Below are 13,985 nucleotides of genomic sequence, written 5' to 3'. Positions count from 1 at the left end.
TTTTGATATTTACTTTAATAATAATAATAGGCTACTACTAATAATACTACTACTACTACTAATAATAATAGTAATAATTATAAACTCATGCCTAATCGAACTTATGTCTTTGCATCAAATATTTAAATAATATATATATATATATATATATATATATATATATGACGGTGTTAGGCATTTTCATGCTCAAACTTCTGAAATCTTCGGATTGCTCATTTCGTAAAAATAGATATTATTGCAGTGCATAGTTGACCACTGAGGCTTTATTTGAAACTGAACTGCATTCAAAATCCAGGTCCACATAGGCCTCCAAGGCAAAATCCGTGCAGTCATTTCTTCATGTCCACGAAATTGTAGGCAAAACCTCGGATGAAATTCAAGCAAAAGACCTTTAAACGTCCGTTTCAAAAATTAAGTCTCTAATGTGATAGCTGGGGCTTGGAGCTACATTTAAAAGGGGATAGGCTACGCGGTTCATGTACAAGAGGAGGCGAAACACGAATTTAAATGTTGAGATTGAGTAAAGTCAGTTGAGGAGAGAGGATAGAATTCCATCCCATTGTCCACATTCCGTCACATCATTTGAGTTCTCGGCATACATTCCTGGTGGTGGCTTGGGTACCAGTGTCCGAAATTGTTCATGTATCCACCGGATTGCGCAGGCGTCCCCTTATTTGCCATGGAAACGTCCCAAAGTGGCGGCATTCCCGGGGAACACGGAGACCCAGATGACCCAGGGTGCAGGTGTTCTCCCTCCGGTCCGCCCGGGCCATGCTTCATGATCTTCTTGTACTTGGAGCGTTTGTTCTGGAACCATATCTTAACCTGCAACAATAAATACAATTTAGTATATTAAGCCTGCAATTAGGCTATTATTATAATCTTTATCATAATTTATAAGCTACTATTATTATTAGTCTGTTCAGTACTCACTATAATAATAATAATAGTTTATTATAATATCCATGGCCTCATTGTTGTTAATATAATTGTTATTTGATAATATTGTCATGCACCTTTGCATGTTGCCAGCATGCTGGCAAATAGAGCATTAAATTATTATTATAACTGTAGGCTATATGACTGCATTGTTAGCGAAAAGGGACTAAAAACAGAACATTCAAAAGAAAGACAAAATAAAGCTGGTGGGTGAGTTCAGGTTGCCAGGAGAATTAACAGTAAACCCCACTACAGACCAGGCAAGCAATACGTTTGGCATTCCTTTACGGTTGTTTTCCCCATTCTACGAACAATGCAGAGAATTTACAGAGATATTTTGATATGGAGAGAGCCTGGTGAGACGTTTATGTAACCGCAACACCCACAGCGTGGTAAAAGCAGCTCTAGTAAAATATAATTATGAATTGCAATTGATTGTGGAGATGAGTGGAAAACACGGCTCAGATAGCTCACATTTCGCAAGGGCTCGTAAATGGACCAAAATGAGAGATCTGCCCAAGAGTGTCACCCCAAACACGCCAATGACAGAAATACTGTTGTGATGTCTTGAATTAATTACATTTACAGTGCATTCAGAAAGTATTCAGACCCCTCAAATTTTCCACATTTTGTTACATTACAGCCTAATTCTAAAACGTATTCAATTGTTTTTCCCTCATCAACCCACACACACACCCCATGATGACAAAGCAAAAACATGTTTTTATAAATTTTTACAAAAAATATTACATTTACATAAATATGTAAGTATTCAGACCCTTTGCTATGAGACTTGAATTTGAGCTCAGGTGCATCCTGTTTCCATTGATCATCCTTGAGAAGTTTCTACAACTTGATTGGAGTCCACCTGTGGTAAATTCTATTGATTGGACATGATTTGGAAAGGCACACACCTGTCTACATAAGGTCCCACAGGTAACAGTTCATGTCAGAGCAAAAACCAAGTCATGAGGTCGATGGAATTGTCTGTAGAGCTCCGAGACAGGATTGTGTCAAGTCACAGATCTGGGGAAGAGTACCAAAAAATGACTGCAGCATTGAAGGTTCTCAAAAACACAGTGGCCTCCATCATTCTTAAATTGAATAAGTTTGGAACCACCAAGACTCTTCCTAGAGCTGGCTGCACGGCCACACTGAGCAATCTGGGGAGAAGGACCTTGGGCAGGGAGGTGACGAAAACCTGGGGTCATTGGGAGAACCTTACAGAAGGACAACCATCTCTGCAGCACTCCACCAATCAGGCCTTTATGGTAGAGTGGCTAGACGGAAGCAACTCTAAAGGCACCTAAAGGAAAAGGACTCTCAAACCATGAGAAACAACCAAGATTGAACTCTTTTGCCTGAATGCCAAGCATCACGTCTGGAGAAAACCTGGCACCATCCCTACGGTGAAGCATGGTGGTGGCAGCATCATGCTGTGGGGATGTTTTTCAGCAGCAGGGACTGGGAGACTTATAAGGATTGAGGGAAATATAAACGGAGCAAAGTACAGAGAGATCCCTGATGAAAGCCTGCTCGAGAATGCTCCGGACCTCAGACTGGGGCGAAGGTTCACCTTCCAACAGGACATCGACCCTAAGCACACAGCCAAGGCAATGTAGGAGTGGCTTCTGGACAAGTCTCTGAATGTCCTTGAGTGGCCCAGCCAGAGCCCGTACTTGAACCCGATCGAACATCTCTGGAGAGACCTGAAAATAGCAGTGCAGCAACACCCCCCATCCAACCTGACAGAGCTTGAGAGGATCTGCAGAGAAGAATGGCAGAAACACCCAAAATACGGGTGTGCCAAGCTTGTAGCGTCATACCCAAGTAGACTCAAGGTTGTAATCGCTGCCAAAGGTGCTTCAACAAAGTACTGAGTAAAGGGTCTGTATACAGTGGCTTACGAAATTATTCACCCCCTTGGCATTTTTTCCTATTTTGTTGCCTTACAACCTGGAATTAAAATAGATTTTTTGGGGGGGTTTGTATCATTTGATTTACACAACATGCCTACCACTTTGAAGATTCAAAATATTTTTTCTTGTGAAACAAACAAGGAATAAGACAAAAAACAGATTGCCCCCCAATTGTAAACTGGGGGGCAGTTTACAATTGGCTCATTCATCCCCCTCCTCTCCCCTGTAACTATTCCCCAGGTCGTTGCTGCAAATGAAAACGTGTTCTCAGTCAACTTACCTGGTAAAATAACGGTCAAATAAAATAAAATAAATAMAAATAAAAAGTCAATACTATGTAGAGCCACCTTTTGCAGCAATTACAGCTGCAAGTCTCTTGGGGTATGTTTCTATATGCTTGGCACATCTAGCCACTGAGATTTCTACCCATTATACAAGGCAAATCTGCTCCAGCTCCTTCAAGTTGGATGGGTTACGCTGGTTTACTGCAATCTTTAAGTCAATACACAGATTCTCAATTGGATTGAGGTCTGGGCTTTGACTAGGCCATTCCAGGACATTTAAATGTTTCCCCTTAAACCACTCGAGTGTCGCTTTAACAGTATGCTTCGGGTCATTGTCCTGCTGGAAGGTGAACCTCGGTCCCAGTCTCAAATCTCTGGCAGACTGAAACAGGTTTCCCTCAAGAATTTCCCTATATTTAGCGTCATCCATCATTTCTTCAATTCTGACCAGTTTCCCAGTCCCTGCCGATGAAAAACATCCCCACAGCATGATGCTGCCACCACCATGTTTCACTGTGGGGATGGTGTTCTCAGGTGATGAGAGGTGTTGGGTTTGTGCTAGACATAGCGTTTTCCTTGATGGCCAAAAAGCTCAATTTTAGTCTCATCAGACCAGAGTACGTTCTTCCATATGCTTGGGGACTCTCCCACATGCCTTTTGGCGAACACCAAACTTGTTTGCTTATTTTTTTCTTTAAGCAATGGCTTTTTTTCTGGCCACTCTTCCATAAAGTCCAGCTCTGTGGAGTGTACTGCTTAAAGTGGTCCTATGGACCGATACTCCAATCTCCGCTGTGGAGCTTTGCAGCTCCTTCAGGGTTATCTTTGGTCTCTTTGTCCCTGACCTGTTTGGAGAGCTCCTTGGTCTTCATGGTGCCGCTTGCTTGGTGGTGCTGCTTGCTTGGTGGTGTTGCAGACTCTGGGTCCTTTCAGAACAGGTGTATATATACTGAGATCATGTGACACTTAGATTGCACACAGGTGGACTTTATTTAACTAATTATGTGACTTCTGAAGGAAATTGGTTGCACCAGATCTTATTTGGGGGCTTCGTAGCAACGGGGGTGAATACATATGCACGCACCACTTTTCCATTATTATTTTTTTCATTTCACTTCACCAATTTGGAATATTTTGTGTATGTCCATAACATGAAATCCAAATAAACATCCATTTAAATTACAGGTTGTAATGCAACAAAATATGAAAAACATCAAGGGGGATGAATACTTTTGCAAGGCAATGTACTTATGAAAATTTGATAAATCAGTTTTTTATTTGTTATACATTTGCAAAATTTCTAAAAAACATTTTTTTCTTTGTCATCATGGGGTATTGTTTAAAAAACATGTACTAATTTTTCTCCCCGATTTCGGTAGTTACAGTCTTGTCTCATTGCTGCAATTTCCGTACGGACTCGGGAGAGGCGTAGGTCGAGAGCCGCGCATCCTCTGAAACACAACCCAACCAAGCCGACCTGCTTCTTTGACACAATGCCCACTTAACCCATAAGCCATTTGCACCAATGTGTCGGAGGAAACACCGTACACCTGGCGACCGTGTCAGCATGCACTGCGCCCGGCCCACCACAGGAGTCGCTAGTGCTCGAAGGACATCCCTGCCAGCCAAACCCTCCCCTAACCTGGACGACGCTGGGCTAATTGTGCGCCGAAAAAGTGTTAAACAAATCAAAATAGATTTTTGATTTTAGATTCTTCAAAGTAGCCACCCTTGATGACAGCTTTGCACACTCTTGGCATTCTCTCAACCTGCTTCACCTGGAATGCTTTTCCAACAGTCTTGAAGGAGTTTCCACATGTGATGAGCACTTGTTGGCTGCTTTTCCTTTACTCTGCGGTCCAACTCATCCCAAACCATCTCAATTGGGTTGAGGTCGGGGGATTGTGGAGGCCAGGTCATCTGATGCAGCACTCCATCACTCTCTTTCTTGGTCAAATAGCCCTGGAGGTGTGTTGGGTCATTGTCCTGTTGAAAAACAAGTGATAGTCCCACTAAGCGCAAACCAGATGGGATGGTGTATTGCTGCAGAATGCTGTGGTAGCCATGCTGGTTAAGTGTGCCTTGAATTCTCAATAAATCACAGACAGTGTCACCAGCAAATCATCCCCACACCATCACACCTCCTCCTCTATGCTTCACGGTGGGAACCACACATGCGGAAATAATCTGTTCACCTACTCTGTGTTTCACAAAGACACAGCGGTTGTAACCAAAAATCTCAAATTTGGACTCATCAGACCAAAGGACAGATTTGGCCCAAGCAAGTCTCTTCTTATTATCGTGTCCTTTAGTAGTGGTTTCTTTGCAGGAATTCAACCATGAAGGCCTGATTCACGCAGTCTCCTCTGAACAGTTGATGTTGAGATGTGTCTGTTGCTTTGCTTTATCTTGGCCAGGTCGCAGTTGTAAATGAAAACTTGTTCTCAACTAGCTCACATGGTGAAAAAAAATTAAAATAAACTTGAACTCTGTGAAGTATTTATTTGGGATGCAATTTCTGAGGCTGGTAACTCTAATGAACGTATGCTCTGCAGCAGAGGTAACTTTGGGTCTTCCTTTCCTGTGGCGATCATCATGAGAGCCAGTTTCATCATTTGCGACTGCACTTTAAGAAACTTTCAAAGTTCTTGAAATTTTCAGAATTGACTGACCTTCATGTCTTAAAGTAATGATGGACTGTTGTTTCTCTTTGCTTATTTGAGCTGTTCCTTCCATAATATGGACTTGGTCTTTTACCAAATATGGCTATCTTCTGTATACCACCCCTACCTAGTCACAACACAACTGATTGGCTCAAACATATTAAGAAGGAAAGAAATTCACACCTGTTAATTGAAATGCATTCCAGGTGACTACCTCATGAAGCTGGTTGAGAGAATGCCAAGAGTGTGCAAAGCTGTCATCAAGGCAAAGTGTGGCTACTTTGAAGAATCTCAAATATAAAATATATTTAATTTGTTTAACAATTTTTTGGTTACTACATGATTCCATATGTGTTATTTCATCGTTTTGATGTCTTCACTATTATTCTATAATGTGGATAATAGTAAAAATAAAGAAAAACACTAGAATGAGTAGGTGTGTCCAAACTTTTGACTTGTACTGTATATATACATGCAACGACTTGCTGAACTACAAATCTTTGTCTATTTATTGAGGCTACCAGACAGCTCTTTTCATTATTTTGTGTACAACATATTTTTATTAGCCTATATAATTGTAAAATATGGACCTTGTAGCTGTGGTAAGGGCATGAAATCAGCTGATGGCAAGGCAGGTTGACGTGCTCAGAGTGTAGATTTATTAGGTTTTGGTGATCCAATGGTGAAAGCACCATATCATTCAAAATATACAAGTAGATCTACCAAATATACACAGGAAATAGCCCAAAATGAATAGCCTCTGTATCAGGCTTAACCTGTCCTATCTGAACGGACACTGGTAGAGGGCAAGACAGTACACCCTCCCCTTGAGAAACCAAATCGAATCTGTCTAACACTGGCTTCTCCAGTGATTTTACCAAGGCACCGCTACTGCCTGCTGGCCTGATTTCAATCCTCTCTTCCTACAATTTGATGCTTGCGCTGCACCCGATCCTATAGCTGTATAGCAAATCACCAATATGTTCGCCTGTGTTGATTGATAGTTTTCTGGTCCAATCAGAGTGCTGAGTGTGCGTTTCACTAGCCAAAAGGGTGATGCTGTGATGCTACTATGCTGCGATGCTGCGGCTATTGTCTCTGGCTGCATGTAGTGTAATCCACGTAGACTCTGTGCCACAAAATGAGTGACAAACATTACAAAACCTGGACAGATCATTTCAAGTCTTCAGTCTCAAGTCAAAGTCGAGTCCCGAGTCTTGAGGCTCCAAGTCCAAGTCAAGTCTCAAGTTAATTTATTTTTTATCAAGTCGAGTCTCAAGCCATCAAATTTGTGACTCAAGTCAGACTCGAGTCCAAGTCATGTGACCCGAGTAGTCCAAGTCATGTGACTGGAGTCCACAAGTCGGCCAACTTTTACGTCGTTTTCTCTGACTTTAGCCTACACATCATCAGTTCTGATCAACATGAAAAAAGATTAGGACCATAACAATAACATATTTCACTCCCATAAACACATTAGGACACTCCCATAGGCCTAAACGTAATAATGTGGGCACCCCTATAAGTGTTAAAATTATATATATATATTTTTTTTAACCCACTCCAGTGTATTTTAACACTGACTAAATGGGTATATTAATAAAAACTGTGTATCACATTCCATGCCAGCAATATAATTAACAGTTCTTGCAGATGTAACAAAAACCAAGTCTCACATAAACCATTGGAGTAAAACAAGCTTATATTTTGGGTTCTTATGGGGTAGGACTGTTTAACTAATAAGTTCATGAGGTCTTTATGAGTAGTTTATGAGTCTCCCGGGTGGCGCAGTGGTCTAGGGCACTGCATCGCAGTGCTAGCTGCGCCACCAGAGTCTCTGGGTTCGCGCCCAGGCTGGGCTGGGTTCGCGCCCAGGCTCTGTCGCAGCCGGCCGCAACCGGGAGATCCGTGGGGCGACGCACAATTGGCATAGSGTCGTCCGGGTTAGGGAGGGTTTGGCCGGTAGGGAGGGTTTGGCTGGTAGGGATATCCTTGTCTCAGTATGTAAAAAAAAAAAAAAAAAATGTTATAAAATGTATGCACTATACTGTAAGTCGCTCTGGATAAGAGCGTCTGCTAAATGACTAAAATGTAAATGTAAAAAATGTAGTTGATTCTTCAAGAATCAATGGGTACATATCATTCATTTAGTCCAAAAGTGATATAGCGACTGCTGATTACCCCTTTAATGCCGAATTGCATTGAAAACATATTTATTAAGTAATTTGACCCTAATGTCAATCAACAGCATGCTAATGTAAGTAACTCTCCTCATAATAAGTGGAAATATTGGTTTTAGATTTCAACAGCAACACTCAGCTGACAAGGGCTTTCAGCCTGAAATTTTTGGTAATTGTTTGGTAATTAAGAAATTACGCTAGAAAATCCTGTCCCACATATCCAACTAAATATCAACGTGTGTACCGTACAATTTGGGGAAACCACTCTCCTTAGTTAAATGTGTGGTGACTGGCGAGTGGTGGTGAGTGTTTCTGGTGCAAAAAAAGACTATGAATAATCTGCCAGGTGGTTGCTGCTCATGGAAGGCTAGAGGACACGAGTGATTCCAATATATCTAGCTCCCTTCTCAATATGACCTTATCAATAATTCCTGCCTCCTCCCAGGTAACATAATATATTTTTAAGTCAGTGTGGCGGATGAATCAGAACTAGTTAGGTAACATAGATAAATAAGATGTTTTATTTACATAATATGCTTATGTGAGATACTTGTCATTAGAATGTATCCTTTTGGACTATAGTGTTGGCAGTTGCACTYTTTTCTAAGCTGGGGCTCAGTCACTTGGGGCCCAGAGAGGGGAGAGGTCAGGCTTGTCTTTCACATGTCCCTGGTGCTATGCAGAATATCAGAAAGGGAAGAGGACAGAATGGAACATTGTCTTCATATGTGAATGTGTCTTTACCTATTCTTAAACCATGTGAAGGGATGGCGTGATTAATGGGGAACCAATTACTTGTCTCCACAATGTCTGTGCGCTTATCCTGGGATAGTGTATGACCTATAGGCTCACTCCCCTCAGTGAGCTTGTCCAGGAGTGGGGTCAAAAGGGGGTTTATTTGAGATGGGTGTATCTAGAGTTGACAATTGAGTTATGCCTTGGATGAGGTAATGTTTTTGTGCTATACCGTACCAGGGTGAGACGGGTTCCAGTTTGGAGTAGGAGGGGGCCAGACACTGGTCTTTACAATGAGAACTGTTGACACAGCAGTAACTGTCTGCTATGTTTTATAGATATATTTCATACAAATCTTAACCTTTGTGAACTGTTCCTAAGATCTGTGGTTCATCATGTAAGTTGAGAGGGGTGTATCTTGGCTATAAAAGATCTTTGTATTCTTCTGTAGGGACTCTCAGAATTCATTATAGACACTGAATTGATCTGAGAGTCAAAGGGCTATTGTAAAGCTCATATTATTAAAGATGAAGTTTAAGTATAACTCTGACTGGTGTGTGGTTTGTAACTCTCCTCATTTGGTAATACAGGAAAATGCCATCACATCAGTTAAGAACAAATTCTTATTTACAATGACAACCTACCAGGGAACAGTGGGTTAACTGCCTTGTTCAGGGGCAGAATAGCAGATTTTTACCTTGTCGGCTCGGGGATTCAATCCTTTTGGTTACTAACCACTAGGCTACCTGCCGCCCCATATCAGAGAGGTTCCGAGAAGTGCTTCTTCATATTTAGCATATACGTACACTGAGTATACCAAACATTAGGAACACCTTGCTAATATTGCGTTGCCCTCCTTTCGCCCTCAGAACGGGCTCAATTCGTCGGGGAATGGACTCTACAAGGTGTCGGAAGCTTTCGACAGGGATGCTTGCAGGGATGTTGTAACGTCCTGACCAGAGTTATTATGTGTTTTGCTTGTTTAGTGTTGGTCAGGACGTGAGCTGGGTGGGAATTCTATGTTGTGTGTCTAGTTTGTCTGTTTCTATGTCCAGCCTAATATGGTTCTCAATCAGAGGCAGATGGTAATCGTTGTCCCTGATTGAGAATCATATATATAGGAGGCTTGTTTTGTGTTGGGATTTTGTGGGTGTTTGTTTCCTGTCTCTGTGATTGTCTGCACCAGATAGGTCTGTCTCGGTTTTTGCACATTTGTTATTTTGTATTGTTGTTTGTAGTGTTTCACTTGTTCTTTATTAAACATGTTTAACACTAGCCGCGCTGCACTTTGGTCCTCTCCTTCACCCCTGGAAGAAAACCGTTACAGANTGTAACGTCCTGACCAGAGTTATTATGTGTTTTGCTTGTTTAGTGTTGGTCAGGACGTGAGCTGGGTGGGAATTCTATGTTGTGTGTCTAGTTTGTCTGTTTCTATGTCCAGCCTAATATGGTTCTCAATCAGAGGCAGATGGYAATCGTTGTCCCTGATTGAGAATCATATATAGGAGGCTTGTTTTGTGTTGGGATTTTGTGGGTGTTTGTTTCCTGTCTCTGTGATTGTCTGCACCAGATAGGTCTGTCTCGGTTTTTGCACATTTGTTATTTTGTATTGTTGTTTGTAGTGTTTCACTTGTTCTTTATTAAACATGTTTAACACTAGCCGCGCTGCACTTTGGTCCTCTCCTTCACCCCTGGAAGAAAACCGTTACAGATGTTTTGTATACTCAGTGTATATAGGATAATTTTGCAAGGGTGCCAGGTTTTTTTTTAGGAGAGAGAAAGAGGGTGTTGAATAGATATGAAGAAGGAATGAAAGACCAAATGTTTGGGAAAAAAAATATTAGAAAAAAGGAGAAAGTTGGTAAGTGCAGTTTTACAGATGAGTGTAGGGAGGGGCAGTGGGGGTAGAGGGGTACAACTTTGTGAGAGAAAATGAGGCCATTGATTCTCTGTTTTGGCGGCCTGGCGCCATGGCCATGTGCATGTCCTTTATATCCTAGACATATCATGTCTCTGAAGTCCCAATTAATGTAACTTTCAGATGCATGTATACATCTCCAACTAGATTTGAAAAAGTATTGTAAAAAAGTGCTCATCTTGCAAAAAGTCACCTCTTGACGCTTTCTCAGATATCTGTCGTGTGGCACTTACATGGAATTACTAAGGCTCTCCTCTCTTATCATCACATCACGGACTCTACAGGTTCAGAATGGTCTCTTACCACAGAGGATAAATTACTGCATTTCATATCCGTCAATACGCCAAAAACAATCTTTACTCCAATTGATGTATAGCAGCATTGAGAGTACATATTCCCTTTGGATTAGCCATTAAGTATTTTTTAAATCCCCAGGCAAACGTAGTAAGGGAGATCTCTAGATTTCAAGAAATATAGAATGATTACCTGGTTGAAAGCAGTAAACTCTCCCAAATTAAAAATAATGTAGTCCTACCAAAGTCTGTACTTTCTCTGCAGTAATTTTTCTCTCATTTTGGGAACCCAAAAACTTCCTGGGACTCACAATATTTATACAAAATGTGACGCGATAACTTGCTAAGCTCTCTTCCTCTATTCCTACTGACAGACAAAATGGCCGCGGTCGTTCCACCCTCTCCCTTCCTCTTCCCTTGCAAGACAGACAGCGCTTAGTGAGAAGTAAGGAGTTAGTTACAAAAGGAACCCATTGGCTGAGATATTGAGGGCTTAAAACTGAACCAAGAGCTATATAGGCTAAAGGAGGACTGAGACTGGAGTGTTACCTCTAAAATCCTCAAGGAATGAGCTCAGGGCCCGTATTCATAAAGCGTCTCAGATTATAGGAGTGCTGATCTATAATCAGGTTCCCCCTGTCCATAATCATATTTATTATGATCTAAAAGGCTAAATGTATCCTAGATTAGCACTCCTACTCTGAGACTCGGGACAGTTTCCCAGACACAGATTAAGCCTAGACCTGGACTGAAAAGCATGCTCAATGGAGAATCACCATTGAAACAATTTTTTTAGTCCAGGACAACGCTTAATATGTGTCCAGGAAACCGGCCCATAGTGAATACAGGCCCAGATGAGTAAGTAAGTAATAATAGGAGATAGATAACACAGTAGTAAGACAAGTAGCGGTAATACAGGACAGTGATACACCCTGCACTTCTACTGCCTCGCTGCCAACGGGGAACTGCCATTCCAGCCATGTTGCATTCAAATATTCATGAAAGTGTGTGCCTCACACTCATGAGGGGAAACAATATCAGTTATAGGCAGAGAGAGTAGGCTAACACCTCCATGAACATGGCAGGACATCAAACTAATGGAGGTTGATGCCTAGGAACATAATGTTCCAGTGTTTTCTCCTATATGCTAAATAATACAGCATCGGAAAACTTTAACTACTTAGAGTGGAAATTCTCAAAGCCTTAAATTACATAACTCCATAACATTAGGCTCCATTCTCATTTTTAATGAGACATTTGGCCTTAACAGTATCTAATCAGGCACTTATRCATATAGTGTTGTAGCCTAGATGCAAAGAGAAGGCGTGCCATTGAGAATGGGCATGCACATCATTTTGACTAAACCTCTGACCACCTTGAGAGATGAGATGCTTACAAAGGAGGAACATTTTGCCCGACTCGAGTAAACAACAGACAATAGGAATTGTTCACTTTGTGAACCATTTGTGTAATGCTTGCCCATTTATTCCATTCAAACTATTGAGACCTATACAGACCACGTTTAAAAAGAGACTGTCATGGCCGTCGAAAGAACTGGACCAAGGTGCAGCGTGTTGAGCGTACATATTCCTTTTATTAAGAATGACGGCAACAAAAACAATAAACAATACAAAAACGACCGTGAAGCTTAAGGGCTATAGTGCCACAAACAAAGACAACTACCCACAACGAAAGGAGGGAAAAGGGGCTACCTAAGTATGGTTCCCAATCAGAGACAACGATAAACAGCTGTCCCTGATTGAGAACAATACCCGGCCAAAACATAGAAACACAAAATCATAGAAAACAAAACATAGAATGCCCACCCCAAATCACACCCTGACCAAACCAAATAGAGACATAAAAAGGCTCTCTAAGGTCAGGGCGTGACAGAGACTGACACCAAAATTGTTGTGCATTGAAGAGCCTCTTGTAATAAACACCTTATTGAACAGTTAAATCAGTCAAAATAACTGAAATAGACTAATTAAATTGGCCCAAAATACAGAAATATGTACCTGCGTTTGAGTTAGTCCCAATTTTGCCGCCAAATCGGCTCGTTCAGGTAGCGCAAGGTATTGGGTTTGCTGAAATCTCTGGTTGAGCGCCTGCAGTTGTAAGCTTGAGTAGATGGTCCGCGGTTTTCGGATCTTCTTCCCTTTTCCGTTCAGTCTAATTTCTCCGTTCTCGATCACCGTGGTTGGCTTCTCAAGCTCTTCAAAAGGATGAAGAAGAAAAGGTTTTATTTTATTCACCAGGAAGTCCCATTGAGGTCCGAAATTTGGGAATAATAATGACAATATTAACAACAACAACAACAGCAATAATAATAATAATAATAATGATCATCATAATAATCATACATTTAATGAATAATACATGTTTAAGTTATGCCATTTAATTTGCCCTCAATGGGCAAGAGCTCAACTTTTCTTTTCTACCTCATGTTGCACAAGAGGTCATTGAGCATGAGGAATATAATGACTGCATATTGCTCCCCATTATTCCCATTGTTATGAAGAGTGCACATACCAACTAGTGCCTAGGGAAACAGCTGCGTTAGGCCCCACAAGGCATTCATAGTAACATGACACTGTATGAATCCATCCTTACAATACAACCAGTGAAATAGCGTGAGGAGATTCATCTTTCATCTATAACCCATCCAATCTACCTCATCCCCATACTGTATTTTTTTTTTTTTTTACCTTGCTCCTTTGCACCCCAGTATCTCAAATTGCACATTCATCTTCTGCACATCCTACCATTCCGGTGTTTAATTGCTATATTGTAATTAATTTGCCACCATAGCCTATTTATTGCCTTACCTGTAACGGTCCTGACCTGTTTTATGTTGTTTTTGTATGTGTTTAGGTCAGGGCATGTGTTTTGGGTGGGCAGTCTATGTTATCTGTTTCTGTGTTGGTTTTTGGGTTGCCTGGTATGGCTCTTAATTAGAGGCAGGTGTTTGGCGTTCCTCTAATTAAGAGTCATATTTAGGTAGGCGTTGTCACAGTGTTCGTTGTGGGTGATTGTCTTCCGTGTCAGTGTTTT

At 41.3% G+C, this 13,985-nt stretch overlaps 1 protein-coding gene across 1 annotated transcript in view; it reads right to left on the bottom strand.

Moving 5' to 3' along the window:
• Positions 1–243: 243 nt before the first annotated feature.
• Positions 244–13,985, bottom strand: part of LOC111971496 (homeobox protein Dlx4a-like) — a 17,784-nt gene continuing 4,042 nt past the window's right edge. Inside the window, exons 2-3 of the mRNA XM_023998297.2 lie at positions 12,950–13,146; positions 244–825 (exon numbers count right to left, since the gene is read on the bottom strand). Of these exons, the coding sequence (XP_023854065.1) occupies positions 574–825; positions 12,950–13,146 (449 nt within the window). The 3' untranslated portion in view covers positions 244–573. The remainder of the gene's footprint in view (positions 826–12,949; positions 13,147–13,985) is intronic.

Source organism: Salvelinus sp. IW2-2015, linkage group LG13, assembly GCF_002910315.2.
Source record: "Salvelinus sp. IW2-2015 linkage group LG13, ASM291031v2, whole genome shotgun sequence".
Classification (NCBI taxonomy): Eukaryota; Metazoa; Chordata; class Actinopteri; order Salmoniformes; family Salmonidae; genus Salvelinus; species Salvelinus sp. IW2-2015.
This window is presented reverse-complemented; position numbering and strand designations above follow the sequence as displayed.